This window comes from Corvus hawaiiensis, chromosome 6 (assembly GCF_020740725.1).
Source record: "Corvus hawaiiensis isolate bCorHaw1 chromosome 6, bCorHaw1.pri.cur, whole genome shotgun sequence".
Taxonomy (NCBI): Eukaryota; Metazoa; Chordata; class Aves; order Passeriformes; family Corvidae; genus Corvus; species Corvus hawaiiensis.
The window spans coordinates 38,118,602-38,144,565 of record NC_063218.1 but is presented as its reverse complement, the minus strand read 5'-3'; the positions used below and the strand labels follow the sequence as shown (position 1 = coordinate 38,144,565).

Sequence of the window (25,964 nt, the reverse complement as noted above, 5' to 3'; positions counted from 1 at the left end):
TCTCTCTAATAAAACTACAGTTTAAAAGTAGAATTGTTTGCTGAACAGTTGTGTATTGATCAGTTCAGCTGTAATCTTGCTTGGTTTGGCAGAAGAGAAGATGAATAAGCAAACAAAACAGTACTAGCAATCACCTGGAGCTGTGGGCAAACTCCCCTGGTTTAAGTCTTTATCAGAATTGGAGTCAAACCTGTCAAATTGACTTCCAGGCAGTTTTCTTCAGCCAGTCCCCAGGTGTGTGTGTGTGTGGCTGCTTTTGATCTCTTGTCTAATTAATTAAAATTCTTTAGCTTCAACAACCAGCGGAGGACATAGCATTTGGTGGAATCTTAAATAATGAGTTAGCTGTGGAGCTTCAGACCTGCAGCAAACCTGTTGCCCAGCAGAAAAGGGAGAAAAATAGGACAAAACCTCAAAATAGCTGGACAGAAAAGCTTCTTACTAAACCTGAGGGAGACTGTGTCAAGTCTGCCGAAAGTGCTGCTGCATGCACTGAAGGCTGCAGCACTGGGGTGCTGTCAGACAGCTGGAGGGAACGTGTTGGGAGCTGAGCCCCTGAGTCTGAGAGCTCAGATGCTGGATGGGGAGTTGGTTAATGCCATCTTTGCCAGCTGTGGAGTGGCTCTTGTGATGGACAGCGGGAGTCTTGTGGAATGCTTGGCTTCAGACCTTGTGTGACTTTTACGTTGTGTCACTCTTGGTATTGAAAGACTAGTCAGGGCAGTGCTGATGTTTGGTGTTGCCAGGTCCCTTTGAGACAAGCTGCTGCTGTGCTGTACACAGAGTGCTGTTCTCCTGTTCACAGAACTTCTGGGGACTTGTCCAGAGTGCCATATGCTAATCCAGCCTTCAGGTTACAAGGGGGTGGGTTGCTGTTCTGTAGCCAGCCGCTACAGCTTGGGACAAATAGAGGTGTAATGTGATGCTTTATCCTACAGTTACTATTTGAGGATCTGGCATCAGCAATAAGTCTGATATGGCATCCTCCTTCAAGGCTCCAGGTACCAATGTATCTGTTTATTCCCTGTCTTTCAAGAGAAGCCATGTGATATGAGCCCTTTCTCCCAAAAATTTCTTTGTGTACCCCAGTCTATCTGGGATCAGCCTGTGCTCGTCCATGCTTTTGTAATTCCTCCTTTCTGTCAGGCACCTGGTAGGAGCTGGACTTTGCAGCTGAGCTCAGTGTAAGAACGTGTTGCTGCATCCCCATCTGGCTACAGAACCCCCGGTCCCAGAAGGAGCACAATCTGTGCCTCCTTTTGCAGCTTTTGCAGTGCCAGGACCTGTGACAGGCAGTACCCACTCTCTACACTCAAGGATGAATCAAAGTTGAAGTCTGGTAGCCCTTGGTAAAAGTTTGTTGCTGTTCATAAAAACAAAACAACACAAGCCAGAAATCCCCAACCAACCCCAACCAAACCCCTAAAAGCCACAACAGGAAGCCTTTACTTGTTTTACCAGATGGTTTTTGATAGATTGAATTGAGAATTTTTCAAGGGAATGGTCCCACTGAAATGAAACATTTTGGGAAGTGTTTCACAAATTTATTCACAGAAAATCTGTAGAGAAAGGGAATATATGAGAGGAGGCAGATGTCTTCCCCCGAAAGAGCAGCCTGAGGGTCTCCTAGGATCTGGGAATCCTGCTTTGAGGTGAGCAGAAAACTGAGTTCAGTTCAGAGGTGAGCTGGTAACTATTCTTCTTTCCCATTCCCACCTTCAAACTTGCAGAGTTGGGGGCAGGGAAATCACAGAATCACAGACTTTGGGTTGGAAAGGGACCTTTAGAGGCCATCTAGTCCAACCCACTCTGCAGTGAACAGGGGCATCTTCAACTGTTTGCTCATCTATCACCGCTCTGGGCAACCTGTTCCAGTGCTTCACCACATAACTTTTTTGGTAAAAACTTTCTAATTTAAATCTATTCTCTTTTAGCTTAAAGCCATTCCCCCCATTTCCTACTACAACAGGCCCTACTAAAAAGTTTGTCCCCATCTTTCTTGTAAGTTGCTATTAAGTATTGAAAAGCCACAGTAAGGTCTCCTGGAGCCTTTTCTTCTCCAGGCTCAGCTCTCAGCCTGTCCTCACATGAGAGGCGTTCAGGTCCTCTAGTCATTTTCGTGATCCTTCTCTGGACCTGCTCTAACAGGTCCATGTCTTTCCTGTCCTGAGGATTCCAGACCTGGATGCAGTACATCAGGTGTGGTCTGACCAGAAGTGTGTTGTTTGGTATTCTTTATGTTGCTCTATATTTGGAATAATACTGAGAGTTTGTCCAAAGGACAGGAAGACTTTCCTGAAAACAGCCAGCAATGGGGAAGAGCCAGTGTATTGTAGGGCATAGGGAATAGATTCTTTTTCTTTATATTTTTAGTCTGTGACAGGACTGGATGGTAGAGAAAATCACTTTATTTCTCTCTCAGCTTTCACCTTTTTCTAAAAATAAAAGTAACAGTTGTCTATTTTCTCCCTTATAGAGCTATAGGTAATAGGAGTTGGGTATTAAATAGATGACTGTATTTAAAAAAAAAGGGAAAAAAAAGGAATAATGTGAAAGATGCTGTGTTGTACACCAATCCTTACCCGTGCTAGTTTGGACACTCTTCTCCCAAGACCGCACACTACCCATCCCTCAAGATGTTAAAGCCCACAAAGACACGTTGTGCTGCCTTTCAGAGCCTCTGCAGTGTGATGCTCCTGCTCAGAGTCCCACAGCTGGTTCCACGGATGGGACATGAGCTCAGCTGACGTGGTATGTGTAGACACAGAAAGTTAAGGACATGATTATGGCAAAAAACACCAGATGCTACTGGCTCCACTCCTTCTGTGTCCTCGTTTTCACCTATTCCAAGTGCTGAGCAAGCCTGGTTCTTAGAGAGAGAGGAGAGCAAAATGGGGCAGTGGTGGAAAGAAATGCTCTCAGAATGGTTTGTAGAAGAAAATAGGATGGAGTTTGTGTAAGCATCTCTTCAGTGGTGTAAATTCCTTGATTACTAATTACCTTTGGATTCTGACTCTTCAGTACCACAGGATGACACACAATTGTGTTAACTGTAAGCAACTTTTGAGCTTAATTTATGGTGAAGTTGGTGATGGTTTTTAGTGTAAGAATGAATTGCAAGATCCTTACTATGGGTCAAAGAAGGCTCCTTGCTTGCACTGTCTGTAGGCAGTGTGCATGTGCTCTTTCCACCAGTGATGGAAATCTTGGAGAGGGGTTTCATTCTGTATGTGATGCTGCAGTGGTGTGAGTGAGCTGTAAATGAAGTTTGGTACTGTGGGTAGGGCAAGTAGTTAGGTAGCTTCTGTCCCACACTGTCTCACACAGCTGGTGTGGCAGGTCCAGGCACTGCCTGTGCAGTGTTTCTTGGGGGGCTAAGAGTATTAGCTGAGTCCTCAAGAACATTAATGTTAGTGTGGATTCTTGCTGTTGCCAAAAATATTAGTGATGAAGAAAGTGAGAAAAGGGAAATGGGAATGCTTTTATCTTTGCAAGGCTGCAATGAAAACTCTTGTCACAGCAGAAGCACTTAACTGCCCTTGAAATTTCCCTGTGCTGGATTCCTGAGGCTGTGAGTAGGGAAAGGTAGGGGTTTTTGGAGGAGTCCTGCAAGTTTGTTGCTGTTTGGGTTGCCTGACAAACCATATTAAAGAAGACTACGTAGTACATTCTTCTTACTGCTGCCATCCTAGTTCCAGGGCAAATACTCCAGTTCCCTCAAAAGGAAAGTGCCATCGTGCCTGTCACAACAGCTACAGCAGTTGCTGTTTTAATGATTATATTGGTCATATCTGACTTTAACCTGCCTTAAGAGAAACTCTGACTATCCTCAATCCTTGAGTGTGTCAACTGGATTTTTAAATTGGGTGGCAAGCTAGTAATAATCCCATGTAGATGGCTGGTTTGTTACTTTGTGCTTTGATCTCATTAACCAGCATGTGAACTAAAGGGAAGTCTCTATTTAAAAAAAAAGAAAAGCTGGGGAGGAGGAGGTCAGGGAAGCAGTCCTGTGGTGAGGGTCATAAACTTGCAGTTTATGTGCAAAGAAATGGAGGCAAGAGAATAAGCAAGACTGCTTTATTTAATAACAGATCTAAACACTCAGAGCTCTGCAAGTGGGAAGCTTTCACAGGTTTGGAAAGGTATTGCATGCTAGTGAAATAGGGAAGATAAGTGTTGCAAAGCTCTCTGTGCCTCAGCTATTTTGGAACACATAGGCCTTTTCTCAGCTTGAAGCTCTGCAACCTGCTGGGGTTTGCCCATTAGCTGACAAAGGAGGAGGATGGCGGAGAGCACGAGTACCCAAATGCCTGTGTACCAGCAGGTAGCAGCCTGCTCTCTGCTCCACCTGCTCTGGGTCTCTCCAGTTGCACCTCCTAGCAACCAGTGCCTTGGTGCAGCAACACCACTGGCCTGGGAGCCAAGTACTGAGCTTGCATAAGAGCGAGGGGGGGGAGTGGGGGCTGAATAGCAAAGTCTGGGATGAAAATGAGATATCAGCCGCCTCAGCTGAGCTCCACCCTTTCTAAGAATCTCAAAACAGGCACTGTGTCTCCTGGCAACCTTGACACAAATCATAGAGTTTAACTTAAAAGAAGTACATACAGTCCAAAGGACATATCCCATCTCCAGGTGTGAACAACAGGGAGTCACTCCTTTTCTTCTTTCTGGAAGATCTGGCACTGTAGATGGTCTTGGGCTTCACTCAGTTTCAGAAGGCAACGAGTTAAAGGTGAAAGAGCGTTGTGTTAGGATAGCTAAGAAGTGCCAAGAAATGGTGTATTTTGTTTATTGTAAGCATGCCCTGACTATTGCTTAGGAACCAGATGTAGGACTTGGCCGCCTCCAAGCTGCACTGGAAGATGTGCCCTGCAATGCATGCACACATTGGCCTGTTGTGTACCTGAACCTGGTTCTTTCTGGCAGCCAAAGACTGACAGAGGTGATACTGGCCAATTTCTTGCCTTTGGAGTCAGTTGTTATGCTTTTGCAATGCTGACCTAATACTTTTTAGGAAGTACTCTTAGTCTTGGACTCTAACCTGAGAACATTTCTCTGTGACAGGAGATGTAGATATACAAGCAAAACTAAGTTTTATGGTGATTGCTTCTCCTTTCAGGAAAGCCATCTTTTCAGATCTCCTGACAACTGATGCTCATTAACTACTCTGAAGAAAAATTTCAATGCATTTAAAATGCTGTGTGTTATGCTGAGATAGAGGTAAAGCAGAAGCAAATGTTCATCTTTCATTAAAGGCAGAGCTGTCACAAGGCTTCTAAAAAGATAACATGGGCAGAATTAAACTTTGCCAATCTGGCAGTGTCTGAGCTATTCCTTCTGTGAGAAGTGGCAAGGCTGGGACAGGGAGCTGGCATGAGCTCTGGATGTTTGGGCCTGGGAGCTGCAGCAGGCTTCCTGTGCATTGTGGTGTGGACAGTTGTGGGGAGAAGCAGGCCCCCCCTGCCCCTTCTTTCAGCATCTGCCAGCCTGACCTTGTAGGGTGCTGAGTAGGCAAGGCTGGCAGGAGGCTTTAGTGCCTTTTTGTGGACCTGGCAGCCTGCTGCCCAAAGCAACTGTGAGCTTTGCCCATGCCTAGAGGAGCAGAAAACAACTGGCTTTTTGAGAAAGTGATTTTTTAACTTCGTGCTTTCCAAGAAGCATTTTTTCCTCTGTGTGTGTTTGGTGTAGAGCTTTTTTGTTTGTTGTGGTGGGTTTTTGTTTGTTTGTTCGGTGGTTTTTATTGGTTTGTTGTTGTTGTTTCTGACTGTCTTGCAGAGATATGGCCTGGATTATGCTTTTTGAAGCATTCAAGGGGAAAAGCTGCTCCAGTTTCTTCGCTGCAGTGGGGGCTTTTGCTGCCTGCTCTGGAATGCAGGAGAGATCAATAATGGGTCAATGGGTCCTGGAGGGGTCTGCCCAGTACCTTACCCCACATGTGACCATCCAGGGAGGTGGTGGTGGGGAGGGGGCTAGCAGACAGGGTTAAATTTCATTACTTTTTTGTTTTGCTCCTTTGAATGATGCCATTTTAATATTGATACACTTTTTGCTCATGGTACAACAGTTAAAGCCCTGAGGCATCAGCAGTGAGCTGTCATGTTGGTCTGCCCCAGATGATTAGTTTGATCTATGGATCTTTCTCCCTGCTTTTGAATTGCTCAGGCACAATGAGGGAATACTCTGGCTGTGCATGCTGCTGGAAACAGAGGTGTTGGCCAATTGCTTGAAAGCAGGATATATTTTTCCTTTGGGACTTGATTTTAAAGGAAGACACATATTCAGCTTTTGAGAGTTCATTGCATGGTGTCAGCTGCTCTTGCAGGGAAGTTGGTGCAAACCTGAAGTGTAGAGACAGATTTCCCTGTGTAATCCCAGCTGGGTCTGCAAATCTCTACAAGGAGCTGCTTGCTCCCAGGAGAGTACCTTCAGAGACAACTCCCATCTTCTCTTGTTATATACCATTGGGCTGGAGAGCTGAATTTGCTCAGCACTTGATGACAGATTTGATTATCCTGCAGGAATTTTATTGTAAACTTTGCTTCTCTTTATCTTTTTCTTGCCTTTCCCTCTAAACTGCTCTTTGCCTGTTTTTTTAATTTTTAAAAGATTTTTTTTCTTCAACTTGTCTTTCACTGCTTTCTCTTCCCCTGTATCTGTGTCTTGTCTTTTCTCTGAGGTGCTTCCCTTGGGCTTTGTTATACTCACTGTTGTTCATGGGCAAAGAGAAAGCACCCCTTATTTACAGGCTGTGTATGTGCATAAACAAAGAAAGGCAGGATTTATTGTTGGTATAACTGAATTTGTAACACTCTAATTCAAGAATCATTTTACTTTACCACTAATTATGACAGGAAAAGAAGGAATAATAATGCATCAGGGTAATTCTATATAGAAATGTCTCAATAATTGTGATAATGCAACTAAAACTGTAATGCATTTCTTTGCTTCTGTTTGGTTTTCCTGGTGTTATGCTCACCTTTATGCTACTCCTCTGGATCTTTAAGTGAGTTGTTGAGGGTAAATCTTCAGCTTTGTAGCCCTTCTCTGGGAAGGGCTTTGATGTGGGCTTTGTTGGATTCTTCCTTACTCCAGGGTCCATCTGGGTAATTTTTTATATGTTAGCTAATATACTTGCACATCTTGCACTTATAGAGCTCCACATTGCTTCTGGAATTCGCTATATATGGTGTTGTTAACGCACATTGGATATTTTTCTTTATTTTATTTGCTACCCCTAAAACTTTTTTTTTTCAGCTCCAGGTCTGTATTTTTTTAACAGACAGTGCGTGAGTTGCTCGCAGCCGTTTGGTCTCCAATGCCCAGCATGTACCTCCTCTCTTATCATCCCATTCCTGCACTCCTCTGCACTGTGTCCTGCTTTTCCACTTCTCAAGGCCTCTGCTCTCATACCATGCCTGCATTTTTCTCCACTATGCACTCCTTAGTTGTAAATATCTCAGTCTACATAAAATAGCTGTTGGTCAATGTTGTTTATATAAAGCTGTGGTTGTATTCCACAAAAGATAAACAGAAGTAAAACAAATCATCTATAGACACCTGGTCAGTTAGAGAAATTACTGTCACAGCTCAACCAAGTAAAACAGAGCTACAAGCAGGTCAAGAAAAGTTCAGAGCACACAAACCCAGGAAGTCCAAGGCCTTTGAGACTCAGTAAAAAGCTTGTGGCCTGTTGCTGAAAATGGCAAATCTGGGGCTGTCAGCCAGATTCTGATTGAAGAGGGACTGGATCTTGAGAGCAAGTGGAGGGGTGGAGCACAACTGGGGAGCAAGAGATCCCCAAAGCAGGTGTCTTGGCTGGTCTGTCAGGACAGATAGTTGTTCTTTTCTCCTTGTTGTTGTGCCTAGGACAGCTGTAACTTTGGGAGACCTCAGCATATGGAAACAGGTCCTTTCCCAAGAATTAACATAGTATGCTGTGATTCTGTAGTGTTCATCCTGGAAAAATTTGCATTCTCTGCCTTGCATGCAAAGCTCTTCAGGTTTCCAGCCATGTTCTGGCTGTTTGTTTCATCTCTCTTGCTCATGCTTTGAACCAGCCAGGTTCTGCTCGAGGCTCCATTTCCTAGTGCTTCTCAGTCTTTCTTGTCTGTCTGATCAGCACATTTTCTAGTCAAGAACTATCTCAATGATCCTTTTATTCCTCCAGTCTTCCTATCATCAGTTGCCCGTGTCTCTAACCCCTGAGGCTGCTGCTCATCTGCAGTATTCCATAAGTGTTTGCCAAGAGTGCTGAAATAAAATGCAGCTCTGCAACTCCTAGCCCAGCTGATTTGGTACTTCCTGTAGGTGTATTGCTGGCATTGCTTCCCTGCCCCTAGGGAAGTGAGTGGTTTTGGAGAGAGGGAGGGAGAAATGTGCACCCTCTATGTGCATGTGTACATTATAGTCAGCTGTGAGCCATGTGTATGCATGCGTGTGTGTGTATATACCTGCATATATATGTGTGTGTCTGCACAGGCATTTGTCATCAGTGCCCTGTGTCTTTTGAAGCTTGTCAGATGTGCAGACTGACAGACATTTCAGTCTGTATAAGTCCAGCTGCTGCTTTGCATGGCTTCATTTTTCTACCTACCTTTGCTGCAGGCTAGAGGACAGGTAGAATATTCTGCAATGCAGGTCTGTCCCTGGTACTGCTAGGACAGGGTTTCTCATTCATGAGGGGGTTTCTTTTGCCTCTCCTGGCTTTGACGTGTTGAAGGGAATGGGGTTGTTTTGAAGGTGAAGTTCCTGCTGAATCACTGGTGACTAGGTAGCTGTGAGCCATAACAATTAACTGGAAACATTTTCATCTTCCTTGCAACTGTAATGGTTCCCAGTTAGTAAGCTGGTTTAAATTTCATGGTTTTCCTCTGAGCCCTTTTTCCCCCTCTGCTTTCCCTACATGCACTTCTTTCCCAAGTCTTTCACAATCTCTGTCTGGCTTAGCTCTCTGCCTCCCAGAAAAGGTGCCTCCTTATTGCGCAGCTCTGTAAAAAGCCATCACTCTCCTGAGGGCACTACTGCCACACGTCGCTGGCTCCAGTCTGGCTGCTCTGGGGCTGTGTACAACTTACCTGGTGGGAGACAGGACCCAGGCTGTTTTTCCTCTCTGCATCCATTTCATGCGAAGTGTTTTCCTGAGTCATCACCCTGCCTTATATTTGCCCAGGGTCAGAAAGGTTGCCAGTTTTAAAAATCCTCCTCTTCTTCTGCTCTGCCTCCTTAAAAATAGACCTTGAAATAGCATGAAAACCTTCAATGGTTAAGAATTTTCCACATGCAATAGTTCCAGGGGGGTGAGGATATGTTGCAGTGAGATCAGCTGGACCTGCTAGAAATCACTGTAGCCAGTCCATGTGGACAGGCAGCACCTTCACTGTAGGAGGAGGCAGGAATGAAAACTTCTGCAGTTTCTCATCTGTGGTCCTGGTAAAGCTGAAACTTCAGTGGTGCCTCATGTATGCAAGAAGAGAGGCCTGGGTTGGTCAATGTTACAGTCACAATCCCTGCTCCTTTTGGGATCTTTTTATCCATTCTTTTTTTTTTTTAAGTATTTTTAAAGTGTTTTGAGTGCTGTTTCAGATCTGTGCATCTGTTCTCTGCCATCTGCAGCTTGAGGCCAGAGACACAGGTGGTTGTTTTAAAGATATAGTCTGGCAGGTGTAAAGGGGCTGCTGAGAGCAGCCAGTGGAAGCTGTTGGCTGTGCATGGCAGGAGTTTGTGTTGGCCCTCCCTGTGTGGGGCAGGAGCTGAGGAGAAACTTTCTGGGCACTCAGCCCTGTCCCCTCATCTGCAGCAGGACCTGTTCAGGTAGACAGGCACAAAACACACTAGCAGCAGAAGAACACAAGGATGGCAGCATCCTTGCCAGATGACAAGGAGAGCAAGCTGCCTGTTTTTGTGGATGTCATTGGGTCGCATAGGTATTGGTGGAGATTTTGCAGGGCCCTCAGCTTTGAGGCTCAGTTAGTGTGATGGACAAGGTGAATTCAGTAGCTGAAATGGTGGGGAGAACAGAGGCTGCCCTTGTCTGTTTGGGGATTATCCCTACAAATCTTTGTCAGTTCAGCTCTGCCACAATTTCCTCTTGCTGCTCTCCCTCCTCTGGGTGTGGGTGCCCACTGTTTTAAGGTATCTCTGAAAGTCAGACTTCTGGAGGCTGAGAGAAGAGTCTGGACAAGTATTTTAAAATATGCCCTGTTCTTCCCTAGGGCTGGGCTATTGGAGGCCAAGAAGTCGGACTTCAGTTTGTCACAGTTCTTCCTGTGGTTTTTGGAGCAGAGCCTCTTGTGTGATGTGTTTGAGCTCCCACTCCTGCAGATTTGGGGTGCCATGCAGCCTTTTAAATAGAGCAAGCATATACCTGGTTGGCAGTCAGAAATTTCTACACTGTTAGTTTAGTGACACTGAATATATCACTGACTTTCTTTTTCACAGTGGGTTCCTTGTTCAGTATTCTTGGCTTTTCATTAGCCTGCACTGGTTTCTGAAGTGTGAATTTAGCTGCACCTCTCAGGCTCCCACCTTTTTAGTTCTCTCTATCACGGATTGGTACAGGGGGCCCTGGAGGCTTTTCTGCTCAGGCAGTGACACCCAGCTCTTAACCTCTCAACAGATAGATCTTTCTTCTCAGCATGCATGTAATTAATACAGTTTGCATGAAAATACCTATTCAGTTATATAGTCAGTGTGCACATCCTCTCATCACTGTTAACCCTCTCCCAGTACTGGCTGTGAATTAAAGAATTTTTTTGGCAGGAAGAATTGCCACATAGAAAATTAACACCAGCTTCTGTAGACACTGCTTTGCTCTGATCAAGCTTCCCTAGGCAACCAATGCAGTGTAAAAAAGATTTTGTTCTTATCAAAGTCTTTTTTTTTCCCATGCATTTAGTGCATAGGAAGCTATTGCACTCTCATTTCAATAGCTTTGGGTGGGGGGAAGAGAGCAACGTATGAGCTAGAAATTGAGAAATTTTGAAGGGATGGGACTGCTTGCTCTTTTCATTTATTCTTGCAGTGGCATGAAAGGCCACTTTGTGGGGGGGGGGGAAAGAAAGCTAATGTTTGTTTTGATGTCTTAGTGGAGTTTTCTTTCCTCTGTACAGCATCCTCTTTATAGCAGAGGCTCCATGCATTTGGGAGAGGAGGACTTGACACATGAACTTTGCCTACAGTCATGTGTCCCATGAGATAGGGCAATGCTGATGCTGAGTTGGTTGGTAGCTTGGAAAGGAATGCTACTGCAGCCTTTTAATGTTCCCAAATCCCTTGGAAGGGGGACTTGCAGAGGAAGAAAAGGGGAAAACACTTCTGCAGAAATTTGGTTTTTGTCAGCTTGCTGAAGAAGGGTGAGGAAGGAGATGGCTGGGGTAAGGCAGCTGATAATAGAGGGATGTTCTGGGAAACAGTAGGACAATGAGAAGAGTAAAATGCCCAGAACCTTTGATTTTGGTAAGTGCAGAAGTGATGCCAGTAGGAGAAAAGTCAGAAGTAAAGGTGGGGGAAGCTGCATGGAGTGACCCACTGCTGCTGACTTAAGTGAGTCAGATACTTTGTGTAAATGTGATACTGACGTCTGATTCCTCTCCATTCCTGCTACTATATTTAGCCTAGGAAAATTGCTTATTTTTTATATTTTGTGGGTCTTTTTGCTTTTGCTGGAGTCAATGGAAACTACTGTGACATTCCCTGCCTACCTTCTCCTTTCCTCTCCCTCTCCTCCCTCCCTCCCTGTTTTTCATCTGCGCATATGATGCACAGTTGTGAACATGCAAGACAGTGCCTTCATGGAGGTTTGGAAAGCTCTGCAAGGAACCTTTTTTGTTGGCTCCCTGATGGACAGTGCTCATGTTGTCTGTAAAAACCTTTGATACTGCTGTGAGAGCTAATTCTGTCCTTCCCTTGTGTTACCCAAATGTCCCACAAGAAAGAGGCATACTGGGAAAGATTCCCTAGCCAAGCTGTTTATGAAAGCTGCTTGCATCAGGAAGGTGTACTTAAAAGTTGTGAGGTGGCACCATAGACCTAGAAATAATACCTTTGAATATGTGTGCTGTTGCCAACAGCCTCTGCAGGAACCAGCATGCAAACAACCAGGACACTTGATCTCAGCTGGCTGATACATGGTTTATACAGCAGTAATCCATACAGCAGTGAATAGTTTCTATAAATGTCTTGGAAATCAGAATATACTTGTGGATTAAAAAGGTGCTGTGATCATCAAGCCCTGCCTGCAGCTGTAGAGGAGATAGGGTTTGTGCTGAAACAGGAGTGCTAAACATGCTGATATTCTCAACAGCTAATGTGTGCCAGGCTCTGTAGGTCTCACGTGAGGTGTTTCTGGAGCTAGCCTTAGTTTGCATGTTGGTACTAGCATTCAAAAATATCTCTTCAGACAAAGGTGTCTTGAGAACTTGAATTTGTTTTGAAAGCTTCAGTTTGGGAAAGGGGTGGAGTGTGTGGAACAGGTGATGTGACCATTGTGGAACTTTGGGTTTGAAGTACTTTGCTTTGTCTACATGCACAGCTGGAAGCTGTGGACAAAAAGATCAGTGCTCTCTTACCATGCATGCATCCTTTCTTATCCCTCTGGCTGTAAAATACTGAATGCAGTCTTACAAAGGAGCAGACAAAGGTGGAGGATGGTTGGATGGGTGTATGCTCTTTGATGCAATTAATTTTCCATGGTAGTTGTTTTTATTATTTTAACTACTGTAAGATTAAAACAAGCATAAATGGAAAGGAGTAGATACTTTGACTCTCCTGAGGGCTTGATAACCTTACTGGATTAGGAGGCATTGTGGAGATGGTGGGTCAGCAACCTGATCATCCAGTGTCTCCATTCCATTCATTTTGCTAGACTGATTTCCTTTGCTAAAATGGAGCATGCCCAGAGTATTAATGGGCTCTGAACGAACTTGTTTAGGAAGCTGCTGCAGGTTCTGCTGGACTGAGCGGAGCTGTGAGTGTCTGAGCAGGCAATGGAGGCCACCCTGTGTCATTGAATCAGGTAAAAGAGCCTGAGATCATGGACCTTTAACCTAACACTGCCAAGTTACCACTAAACCATGCCCCTGAATGCCACATCTACATGTCTTTTAAATACCTCTGGAGATGGCAATTGAGCTATGTCCTTAGACAGCCTGTTCCAGTGCTTGACAAGCTTTCCTGTGAAAAAATATTTCCTAATATGCAATCTAAACCTCCCTGATGCAACTTGAGGCCGTTTTCTGAACGCTCTGAAGAGATTAAAGAACTAGAAATAGTTTCTGCCCATTGTGGAAGTGTACTCTCTAGGATGGAATGGACTAGAAACCTTCCCAAGCATTTTGAGAGGGAGCTGGTTTTCAAACTTGGATGCTCCTGACTCCCAGAGCAGTATCTGTGCCCCACTGTATGACTGATGGTTTGTGGTTTGCCATCTTGCTGAATTGGGTGTCCTTGGAGTTGGCTGAAGTCTTCATTGCCCTTGTGTGTGGCAGACAGGAGAGGAATGGTGGAAAATCAGTATGGGACAGCATTGCAGTAGGGTAGCTTTTGTTGGGTAGAAGTTAATTTAAGAAAGCAAGTTCAGAAGACTAGTTAATCCTGGACAAATGGCTTTGTTGGCAAGAAGATCATAGCTAATTAGTAAGTTATGTTAATTATTAACTGACAAATCAAAATGTCTTCTTTTGCTGAGCTTATGAGTTAAAATTACTGTTTTGTGGTATGAACCAATGGTTGCACACCAGTAAGGAGATATTGTGATTTATCCCCCTGCCCCTTCAGACAGTGTTTGTTAATTATGGGTCAAACTTAGGGAATCAAGCATAGGGTTGTCTTAAGATAAAGTTAAAATACCCACATTTGTGGTGGCTGCTCTGGTACTAGAGGCTGCGTGGCTCTTGGAGTGGTTTGTTGATTTGCCTCGGTGTGTGAGCTGGGTGGTAGCTCTTACATTCCCTGTAGGCTCTGGACTTGGCCAAGGTTGGGGGAGGGGGGAGAAAGCCTGCGGGCAGACAGCCTGTTCTGGGGTGCCACTGAGCTAAAATTCAGGATTGTAAGTTGCCAGAAGTTCTGTCCTGTAAGTTGATAATAGCAAAGCCCTGGACCTTTGTGGCTCACTACACTATTCTAGGAAGTTGTTTGTTTGCTTGCCTGGTTTGAAGACCATGGTTTATATTTTATATCTTTCCTCTGTTTTTTAAACTGTGTTCACTTCTCTGAAGTCTGGTTTCTCTGCTGAGTTCCTCACAATAAAATAGAAACTTAATTTTAAGAGCTGCATAGGAAAGTCTTTGCCAAGATTTTTATGTCTTCCCTTTATTCTTTCTGGTTTGTTGAAGCTTATTTTAAGCACAATTCATCCTTGTAACTCTGCAGGATTTTGGTCCATTAACCCCATCCAACTCCACATAATGGGGTTTTGCTTTGCTTTTCTGATTAGCTGGAAGCTCGGGATTAGATAGATTTTCACATCTGCTAACTTCCTATTTCATATCTTGTGATTTGCAAGGCTTAACCTTCCCTGACTTGTTAATGGATCACAAACCACCTGCTTCTTTGCATTAATCCCTTAGAAATATGTAGCATAGCTTTGACTTGAAACTCTCCAGTTTGGTTCACTAGGGTAAAAAGTGCAAAAGGATCAATCCTGGTCTGAACAAACTGCTTACCTACACTTTCTCTGCTCTTCCCCAGGGTTACATCTCAAACCATGGCTATCTGCCAAAATTTTAACTATCAAGACAGTTTGTTGCCTTTATTGCCTTGGTCATCAGGGTAAGGCATGAGTGGATATGGGTGGGTGAAATGGTGTGGTTGGCGAGGAGTAGAGTAGTCTAAAGGAGGGGAGGGCATATCCTGTGCATCCTTGGTGCTTTGATGCTGGCTTTGAGCTAGTAATGTTAATGGAGTGTGGCAGCTTCAACCAAGGACTCTCAGCTCATGGTATTGGTGTGTCTCTCCTCTTTCCTGCTCTCTTTTCCATTTCAAAATTTCCACTGCTTCTGGCAGTGTAGCCTGGTCAGACCAAGGGAAAGGTCAGCTGCCAGGGCTAGGTGAGGAGATGCCAGAGACATTGCAGGGCTCTGTCAACCCTTAGCTATCTATGCCTGTAACCCTCCCAGCCCTGCCTGCTGCTGGGGTTGTGGAGTGGGGCCTGGAAGGATGCGGCTCTTGTTCTAGGCAGTGGGGTGCCAAGGTGTGCTTTGTCCTGTGCATGAGTGTGTGCTATCTATCTTGAAATGTTGGTGAGGTCTGTAGGTGAAGTGGAATTCTGTGATGCCTCGGCTTTTTGCCCTTCTGCTTGGCTGTTTCAGGCATACTCCTCTACTCCAGGCCAGCTCCTCCACTTCTGCATGTCCTGCATGTTTCTTCTCCCTGTGATTTATGTCTGTAGCCTGGCACGTGTTGTAAGCAAGCCCCAGCAGGATGGTGTAGGTGAAATCCCCAGTGCAGCAAAGGCTGCTGGCAGTGGAGCAGGGGCATCCTGCAGTGCTCCCCCAACACTGCAGTGAAGGAGGAGCTGGGACTCTCCAAACTCCAGCAGTGTGTTCTTGTAGAGGGACAGGCAAAACCCACAGTTTCTATTTCAGAGGGGAAGTGAAAAATAGGTCATCAGAGCAATTGTTACTCTATCTTTTATTCCCATAACAGCATTTTCAGTTACTGGTTGTTACTGTGCTCTGCTACAAGACAAATGCCGTTACATGAAGATTTAAAAATGGTGTATAGGGTGTTTGTGGAGAGTGGGGGAGCCTGCAGTACCTGTGACTGCTGTAGGTCTAGTTGTGGTGGGCTGAGGCACAGAGGCAATATGCCGTGGGCAAGAGTAGTGGGAGACGGGGCCTCTACTTGTTCCTTCCTGCCCCAGTCAGCAATAGAGGTGTTTTGCTCCCAGTGGAGGTGATTATATTGCTTACCAGGAGCTTAGTATTGCTTGCTTTTGCAGTTCATCTTACTGAGAGATATCTGCAAGGCCCCTGAGCAAGTTGTTTATGCAGATAGACTTCTTGGGTCAATCGTTTTTTGGCATCATATGTCTCATTTCTCAAATGGCCAGTCACTTATTGTGCTATACTCAGTGGTTTCTGTCCTGTCTGTTGTTAAAGTCAGGCACAGAAATTTAGTGCCTTTACTTCCCCTTTGTCCTCCCCCTAAATCTTTTCCAAAAGATTCCCTCTTTCCTTCTTCCTTACCTTCTTGTTCTTACACCAAACAGGCTGGTTTGGTGTCCAGGTACACAGGGTCACTTTTATGGCTGGAGACATAATCCATTAGAATTGTTGCACAAGCTTTCATGGTCAACCTTTCTGTCCAGCTTGAACAATCAGACTCAGGGCTCCTGTAGGCTGGAAAGGTAATTATTTATGGTACTAGCAAATGGTACTCCTCAACATGGAGAGACTTATGATTTCCCTCTGGACTGTTCTTTTGCTTTGTGTTTTCTAGTTAACCTCAGCTCAGCCTGTGATTAGGGGATAAAGCAGCTTTTGGGGCTACTTTTGCTGCTTTTTTTTTTCTTTTCCAGTAAGAATAGCTCTTTGGTTATCTTTATGCATGTGGTGATGTCATCTCTTTTTGGTTTTCTGTTTCCTCCATCTAGGTGTGTTGTTGTGCTGTTCAATCCTAGAAAAAATAAGCAACACCATATTCTAAACAGCTCCAGGTGAGTAAAGCTTTAAGCTGGACTTGCTGTCTGTGAGAGGTGAATTCAAGACTTTTATGGTTTGACTGAAGTGCAGGAGCTGCTGTTGCTCCAGGCTAATTCCCCTTGGTAAAGAGTTGCCTTGGAGACAGGCTGCCTGCTGCTTTGACTCCAGCTCCATCTCATATGAGGTGCTATTGCTGATAAAGTACCCCTCATAAGCACTGTGATCCCAAAAGGAATGGTCACGATGTGAAGGAGATCTTACTACAGCTCCATGGTATCTTTTTTTTTTCTCCACCTAAAAGGATGACCTCATTATTGAAGCCAGCAGTGGGACATGGTCCTGCACCTGGAATAAAGGTGCAGTGATGAACCTCAACTTTTGGAGCTTTTCTGCTGCTATAAGCTGCTGCTTGACACTTGGGCAGCAGGGAATCCCCATGGCAAAGCAAAACCATTATGTCAGGCTATTATGAGTGACTGTAGTGTCTTCAGTTCATCCCAGCCTACGCCCCAGTCATGATGTATTGAAATTAAGTCACATGTTGGAAATGTTTCTCAGTGTTATTTTCTCTGTTTTAGGAAAACAATTACAGCACTTGCTTTCTCTCCAGATGGAAAATATTTGGTTACAGGAGAGGTAAGTATGAGAGGAGACAGGGTGCACCTTGTCCATCGCATTTTGAAGCAGGGCAGAGGGGCTTAGAAGAAACAAGCTGCTTTCACACAGAGGAATGAGTTTCAGAGTTGCCTCACTGTTCAGTGGACCTGCTGGCTTATGGGTGGCTCTGGGTGCTTCTGCTGGGAGTTTTTCAACATGTCAGCTTGGGGCATGGGTCTTCTGGGGTGGCACCTGTGGGCTGAAGGTAGAGTGAAAATAAGTGAAAAGACACACAGCATGGTTCTACTCTAGCATCAATGAAGAGTACTCAGATGGTCCTGAATCTCAGCCTGAGCTTAGCGTTGTCCCTTTAGGATTTCAGGAAGTAACTGAAGCCAGTAACAGTGTTGTGGAAAAAATGAAAAGTGCATGTGGAGTGGAGTTTTAGGAATAGTCACAGAAGATGCTGGTGCCTGTGGTTTGGCATTGTTTGTTTGGCTAGGGGCAACAATTGCTTCCTCTTTCCCAACATGCCCAAGGGGGAGAATGAGGATGAGTGCAGTGTGTGTCTGTACTGCATTAGAAGTTCAAGACATGGGCTGTGTCATGAGGCTGGAATTGCTGGATGTTAAAAATCCACAGAAATGCTGACCTCCATATGGTTGGGCTCGGTTTGCTCCTGTGTGTGATTAATGGCAGTTTACCGCTAGTCCCTGTGCCTCTTAGAGATGGGGAGGGAGCATGTGTGAGACAGGTCTCCTCCTGAGCCTCAGCCACAGGGAGGAGAAGTGCTGTGCTGGAGCTGTCAAGGTGGAGCCTGTTTGCTCCAGCGGTCCCTAGTGTGGTCACTGTGATGGCAGCTGTCATGTCACTGGGTGGCTCCAAAGCTGGGCCTGCATCCTGTATGGATCAGACCAAGGGTAGAAACAAGAGTGAGTTGTTTTAGATGGAGGCTACCACGACACAGAAAAAGCATAAATTTTCCATCATTAGATGTTGTCATTAGCTTTTTAGTGAAAACATGAGGTTTTATAGCTGTAATATGTTTTAATGCCTCCTTACTCTCTAGAAATCTTAATACAATAAACCCCCTTTATATTAAAATTCTAATATATATTTTAATAATAATAATAATATAAAATTCTAATAGATATATTTTCTCCATGGTATTCAGTTCTGGTGCCTTCTTTTATTTTCCTTTTTTAAAAAAAATTCTGGTGCTTGATTCTTTTCATGTGGGGTACTTTTCTTGCTAACAAACTTTCCTGTTTGAGAATTCATTGGGCTACATGGCAAATTCAAATTATGAAAAAAAAAGAAAAAGTTGTTCCAGTTATACACTAACTTTGTGGGGGTTTTTTTGTTATTCTTGTTGTTGTGGGTTTTTTTTGGGTTTTGTGTTGGGGTTTTTTTGTTTGTTTTTCCCTTGTTGCAAAGCATGTCTCGTCTTACCCTGTTGTAAAACCGTTTCTTTTTTTCAGTATCCTCCCACGTGTCTGACATTTGAATTATTGCTTAGTGTAGCAGTGTCCCCTGCTGGTGTCAGCAGTCGTGTCTTAGTTCAACCTCTGTCCCATAGGGAAATGCTTTCTGAGTTCACTTTGTCAATCTCCCTTTTAGCTGCCTTTGCTAATTCTGCCTAATAACACCTTAGTTTTCTGCATGGCTGGCCTTTCAGAGAGGAGAACATGGAGGTTAGTCCTTGGCTGCCATACATATTAAATGTCTTTTACATATTTCAAATTCATAAGAAAACGCTTTTTTTTTTTTTTTCTCTTTTTAATTATTATTTTTTATTTCTCCCCATGGAGTTGTAGAGTCCTTGTCCATGGGGGTCGCACACACCCTTTTGGTGAGCATTTCTTAAAAGATGAAATGCAAGTTCAGTTTGTTAAGGTCTTGGGGTGTATGCTAAAGTACTGGGAAATATTTATATGTATGTACATATTTAAATATAGCAGTTGTTTAGAAGAGCAGCTGATTCAGCTCATTATAACATCTTGCTAGCCACCTTGAGACCTGAGCTCTGCGTTGCAGGAGGGAGAACTGTACCAACTGCAGTTAAATCTCACCATGGCACTTTTCCAGGCCACAAGCAGTTGCTTAGCAGAGCTTTTGAACAAGGCAATTAAAACATGCACAATTTGAAGCTTTTAAAGCTTTGGCTTTTACTTGTGATGAGGCTTGCCTCGCCCACACAATCGAATGACTAACTTAAAACTAATCAAAAAGGTACTGTTCTGCCATGTTGCCATGGATATGTTATCTTACAAGCTACTGTTTTGACAGACTTCAATGTGAAATTGTGAGCAGTTACTGGAGTAAGATTTGCCCATCAAGCACATTTCTTGGCCAGCGTTTCAGCTCATCTTGTGCGCCTTGTTTTAATTTGGCTTAATAACAAGCAATTAAACAAAAGAAAAGATCTGTCTGGCACAAAGTGCTGAATTGGCATTTTTGTTTCTCTGGAGAACAAACATAAAACCAGAGGCTCTGTTCCTGCCATGTCTTTTTCTCTGACATTACCCTGCCTGTACTCTTTTGGGCAGAATGCATCCGTGTGTTACCTTGTGACAGAAACGATGCTGCTATTCCGTCAGAGGCCTCCTTCAGATGGTGTGTGAGAGTTCCCAAAAAAGCCATGTCATGTTTTTGCATGGCAGGACCTGGCTTGATATCTCAGATGTCCATGTTGTGTTACGAGCTGAGGATGTGAGGGCTTTTGGTTCACTGAGTCTAGGGATAACAATCTATTACAATCCTTTTCACAAGCAGGCTGTAAGTTCCCATTACAAAGACCAGGGATGTGCATCAAAAGTATTGTTCTAGTCCCTGGCTAGAACAGGGACTAGCATTTTGTGAGTAGCATAAGAAAAGGATTAAAGCAGGGGAGGTGGTATTAATTTGCTTGAAATGCATATACTCCTTTGGTTCTTAGTCTAAATCTGGGCTTTAAAGAATCAAAGGAACCTCTAAACCTATTGTGAGTGCACCATCTAGACATCTTTTTCCAAGCTTCTGCACATTTACATGCTCAAATCTGTCAGAAGTGACCTTGGGGTTATATTTCCTGTTCTGTGTCTGTTCTTGTCCCTTCCAGAGCGGGCACATGCCAGCAGTTCGGGTATGGGATGTGGCTGAGCGAACCCAGGTGGCTGAGCTCCAGGAGCACAAGTATGGTGTGGCCTGTGTGGCCTTCTCCCCCAGCTCCAAGTACATTGTTTCAGTGGGGTACCAGCATGACATGATTGTCAACGTGTGGTCATGGAAGGTAAGTTTTCTAGGAGGTTGGGTGGACCACAAGGTGTTGCTAAATTAAAAAGAGCTTCCAGTCTGACTGTAAACTATTTCAATTCTATCTTGCTTTCTGCTTTTTTTAATTCTGTAGTTTTTGTTTGGTTTTTGACATTCATAGACACAGACAAATTTGGACATGAGAGAAAGCTATGGTCCTTTAGGGAAGGTCTAAGTAATTTCCATGAAGGGGTATTCTTTATGGTTGGAGATGTGTGACATTTTTCTGTCCAGCCAGAAAAGCCTGGACTTTGAAACCTTGCCAAACCATTGTGATTTTTTTAGAGGCTTGTTAAAAACTAATTTATGAGGTTAAGGAAGGAAACTCTCATTGGCCAGAGATTTCTTTTGTAGTGTAGTGGATGCTCTTGGCTTGTTTTGATTTTTTTTATGTTGAAGTTTGTGGTACTCTGATCCTATCCTTGATGGGCAAGAAAGGGAACATAGGGAATTCATAATGGGTGAAAGCTGATGAAAGTCACTCTGCCTGTCACTGGATTGAGGCAACACTTGGTAAAAACAAAGCCTGTGTCTTTCCTCTTGTAAACGTTTAAGCATTTGTTGTTTGTAGATAAGAAAATAAACATTTATTTTTAGTAGGCTAGGGGTCCTCTGTAGTAATAGATGCTCCTGCTACCTCTTCAAGTGCTGTAAGCCTCTCTAAAAGAGATATGATTTAAGAAAATAAATCAATGCATCTGTTAAATCTCACAGGATCATAGAATCATAGAATGGTTTGGGTTGGAAGGGACCTTAAAGATTACTTAGTTCCAATCCCCCTGCCATGGGCAGGGATACCTTCCACTAGACCAGGTGGAAACCCCATCAAAGCTCTGTCTAGTCTGGTCTTGAACTTTTCCAGGGATGGAGCATCCACAACTTCTCTGGGCAGGCTGCTCTGATGCCTCACCACCCTCACAGTAAAGAATTTCTTCCCAATAGCTAATCTACATCTACCCTCTTTCAGTTTAAAACCATTACCCCTTGCCCTATCACTACACTTCCTGATGAAGAGTCCCTCCCCATGTTTTCTGTAGGCCTCCTTTAGGTACTGGAGGCCCACTATAAGGTCTCCCCAGAGCCTTCTCTTCTCTCTTGTATTATACATTTAGTATGTTACTCTCTTCATCTCATTTACTGTGCTGTAATTTAAGATCTCACTGTTAGTTGTCTTCTGTATGAGCTGAAGTTTGACGTTGCTATTTTTTTGTATGGCTGAACTGTGTGTGTAGTGAGAGAACATAAGTGTTATGTCTGTGTTGAAAATTGAGTGCTCAGCCTTTGGATTCTTTCTAGTTATACAAATGAAAGTAGTGACTTGGACAGGGTCACAATGCATGGCATATGTGGAACAGTACAAGTAGTTTTGCTTTCCCTTGCTTATGCAGGTTTTTCTGTTCACTGTATAATTGTGGACATGAGAACTTGTGAGGTAAGGACTGTCTGACTCTTCTGTGCTGAGGAACACACACTTTAAGCTTATGTTCCAGATTGTGATGGGAGGTCCAGCTGGCCTTTATTTTGCAGGCTGTACACCAAAACTAGAGATACTTTACCTGACCAAAGTCAATAAAGACTGAGACTAAAGCTCTCCTGAAGCATTTTCCTGCACTTTTAACCACAACCTGTCTATCCTCTATGCTGCTGCTTGGATTTCCCTGTTTTTCCTGAGTGGTAGACCTAGTCATTTGACTGGGATGGAAGAGAAAATCCATGTTGTCTGTAGGATTCCCTTGCTTCCTTAAAGAAAGACCATAAGCAGTGATCCCGATGCTGAGGTCTGCAAGGGTCTGAAGCTTTTCTCTGTGCGCTGTTTTGAAAGAAGTTATAATTGCTGTCCCACTTGCTTTTCCTTTATTCTGGGTTGGGGGATCCTCCATGGTGATGGTGCAGCAGGCTAGACTCCTGTGGTGCTGGTTTCTTCAGTTCTGTCAGCACACAGTCCAGTGGGGCCCTTTGAGTGGTGGGGTTTGTGTGCTGAGGGAATTGTGTCTGGAAGACTGGGAGCAACTGAATCCCTGAAGGGAAGGGTAAAGGAAACACAGAAAGAATGAAAAGGATTGCATTGTTGTCAGCCATGTTCTGCATGCTTGCAAACCCACAACAGACAGAGCAGAAAACTTTTTTATTCTCACTTCTATCTGGGCAAGGCAGGGGGAGGAAAACTGAGCAATGACACTGTGAACAGGGAGCTCCTCCTCCTATCTGGCCATTCTGCTTGGGCAGTGTCCATCCTCTTTTCTGTCCCTGTGTCTTCTTCCTCCTTTCCCAAACTCTTTGACATTTTGAGGTGCACATTTGAGGTATAACACATTTTGCTTTTTCTCTTCCAGTACAAGCATGGTCTTTATGTATTTTGGGTCTTTTGATAAAGTATAATGTGTTTAAAGAGAAGGGAGAATTTATGGAAGAACCAGTACTATTTTCTCCATGAAAATACCTATTCCTGATCTTGAGTGCTGTGCCCTCATTGCTGCCTGGGGGCTGGGAGAGTTCTTCCTTGTTGTGGCCTACATCTGCATTTGCTGATGGGAAATGAGTTTGCTCTGAGCTCCTGGTGGTTGTGAAACCAACATGTTTGTCATGGCTCAGACACCAAGTTCCTGCAGGCACTGGTGCCTGCTGATTTGTTCTTGATCATAGTCAATGTGGAAGAGGAATTGAATATAAATGTGAATTGTACTGTCTGCCAAATCAATGTTCCCAGCTAATGCTGGGGAGGTTGTATATGGAGGTGAATGGGGAATAGTTTGAGCCTCATCTTTTCCCTGCTGCAGTGCTTGTACTGGATATGTGCCTGTAATTGAAATTAGTTCCTTTGCTTCTGAGCGAAGAAATTAAGTAATCTAAACAATTATATTTCCAGAAAAACATTGTAGTGGCAGCCAACAAAGTCTCAAGTAAAGTGACGGCAGTGTCATTCTCTGAGGATTGCAGTTACTTTGTCACTGCTGGAAATCGACATATCAAGTTCTGGTACCTGGATGACAGCAAAACCTCTAAGGTGAGAGAAAGTGCATCAAGGCCGAACTGTTAACAGCCATTTCCATCTTAGAGCAAGGTGGATTTTGCCCCAGTGAGCTGCGGGAAGTGGGAACTTTTTGATTTTGCTGGGATGCAAGGATAGCCTTCCACCTCTGGCTCTCAAGTCTCAGTCTCCCCATGGGCTGATAACACCAAAAGCTTGTCTTATCCTGCATTGAGGTAGGGCTGTGGCTCCTGGAGTTGCATAGAAGCATGCTTGTTCTTTAGTAGTCACATATACTGAAGGACAGCTAAACCAGAAAAGAGCTGCAGTCATTTAACTCCTTGGAGCACAGAGGTAGGGAGAGCTATTTGACATTGGTATGAGCATCTCAGAAGGTTGTGAGTGTAATTTTGCAGCATCAACAAAAGTGTTTAAACTTTTAGCTGTTCTGCTATTCTCTGGGGGGCAGAATCCACCTATCGTGATTTTTCTGTGTGCTCATGAACAATTGCAAACATGAACAGCAAGTAAAACCTCTCCTTGTAGGCTGTTGACAGTTCTTTCTTTGAATCACTTCAGCACTCAGGGGTTGATGTTCTAAAAAAATCACTGTCTGCCTGAAGTGCCTTGCTGAATTTCTAACAAAGTGTTTTCTGTTGGTAGGTCAATGCCACAGTCCCCTTGCTGGGTCGCTCGGGATTGCTTGGAGAACTGAGGAACAACTTCTTTGCGGACGTGGCTTGTGGAAGGGGCAAAAAAGCTGACAGCACTTTCTGTATCACATCCTCAGGCCTGCTCTGTGAATTCAATGAAAAAAGGCTGCTAGACAAGTGGGTGGAGCTGAGGGTGAGTTTTACATCCTCTTATTCTGCAGTATTTGTGCCTGCTGAAGCAGAGCAGGAGCAACAAATAATAAAGGCACTCAGAGGTACAAGCTGACCACCAGCAATGAAAGTAATTGTGCCTCTGCCCCACCCTGTGCTTTACTCTGGAAGGCCAGGAAAAATAGCGTTACTTCTTGGCAAAGGGATTTTATTAATCATTGAGGTTCTTTTATTCTCTTGTCTCAGCATTGCAGTGACTGTTCGACTGGCAAAGCAATGTCCTTATGGCAACTCCTGTATGGTCCCTCCTGCCTTGGCCTGGCCAAATAGGAGTTTTAGAAGGGTTCTGATTTCTGTCCAGTCTGCAGTGTCTTACTTGGCTTGTGCATCTCAAATGCAGGTTGCCAAGGTACTAGTTGATTTGGCTATTCTAAACCACCAGGTTGGCCCATAGTTAAGAATATGATCATGCTTGTTTTCCTTTCAATTGAATGTAACATGCCCACCTGAAAGGATCCAGTGTATTAAAATCAAGGGAAAAAGTCTGTCCACGCTTTCACTCAAGTGAAATGCCTCTTCTTTTCTTTCCTTTCCTTTCCTTTCCTTTCCTCTCTAAAATCTGCCTTTCACTCTCGCTCAGAATACAGACAGCTTCACAGTAAGTTGAAAAAACTTTTTGCATTGAACTCATCCCCTTTCCTCCATTTTGTACCGTTTTCTGCCATTTGTACATATCCCAAAGGGAGGGGAAGAAAATCCATTTTGTTCTGTTTCTTGTCTTCTCCTGACAGGTAATGTGTTGGCGTGCTAGTACAGGGTGAGGTGCTGCTTGCCTGCCAGTGGTGTTGAATGTCACTGGAACAAAAGCAATGTTCAGAGTAGGACTCAGCTGGAGCAAATGTGTAGCTCTGCTGACCTCCCATCATAGTAGGTGGCAGAGAAACTGGGCTTTTTTCTAACTACTTGGGATCTGTAGTGGACCTTGGCTGGAAAGTTCTTCAGAAAGGAAAAACTGATTTTTAGGCTTTTCCTTACTCTCAGGGCTCGACTTCACTACAGCTTTTCTGACCATGACTCCTTTGTCTGTCAATTTGCTGTTCTCCCTCTCGTGTGTCTGGTGACCTTTGATGTGAGAGCACATTTCTCATTTGCCCTCTCATGTGCTGTGTCCTCCTTAGACCACTGTGGCAAACTGCATCTCTGTGAATCATGACTACATCTTCTGTGGCTGCGCTGACGGCACCGTGCGGATTTTTAACCCTCTGAACCTTCACTTTGTCACCACTCTGCCGAAGCCACACTTCCTGGGAACAGACATCGCAAGTGTGACTGAGGCCAGGTACTGTGGAGAAGGGTGGAAGGGAGCAAGGGAGGCTTGTGGGGGTTAGAACTGTTCCCCAGACCTTTGCCATCTGGAGCATGCTCTTTTTATGGATTAAAATTGGCAGCCTGTTGCAGATCTCTCTGAGCTGTTGCAGCCTTGCCCTGTATGACTGGACTACAGCCCAAACCTGGTTGCTGGAGTACACAGCTTATCTTGCTCTTCATCTCCCTGGGGTTGCTCAGGTCTGGTGGCATTGACATTGCCACCACACCTGAGCATTTTGGCATTGGTTGCTATGAGCAGGCAGGCAGAGGGCA

The 25,964-nt window shown here is 44.2% G+C and overlaps 1 protein-coding gene across 6 annotated transcripts in view; it reads left to right on the top strand.

Annotated features, from left to right (window-relative positions):
• The window catches only part of MAPKBP1 (mitogen-activated protein kinase binding protein 1), a 103,214-nt gene that overhangs the window by 36,872 nt on the left and 40,378 nt on the right, over positions 1 to 25,964 (top strand). For 5 of the 6 annotated variants that reach the window (XM_048306293.1, XM_048306294.1, XM_048306291.1 and 2 more), the window contains exons 4-10: positions 16,592 to 16,654; positions 17,219 to 17,276; positions 20,338 to 20,508; positions 23,398 to 23,535; positions 24,163 to 24,345; positions 24,964 to 24,981; positions 25,502 to 25,662. In XM_048306293.1, coding sequence (XP_048162250.1) covers positions 16,592 to 16,654; positions 17,219 to 17,276; positions 20,338 to 20,508; positions 23,398 to 23,535; positions 24,163 to 24,345; positions 24,964 to 24,981; positions 25,502 to 25,662 — 792 coding nt within the window. The remainder of the gene's footprint in view (positions 1 to 16,591; positions 16,655 to 17,218; positions 17,277 to 20,337; positions 20,509 to 23,397; positions 23,536 to 24,162; positions 24,346 to 24,963; positions 24,982 to 25,501; positions 25,663 to 25,964) is intronic. The other variant, XM_048306292.1, reaches the window with a different exon arrangement.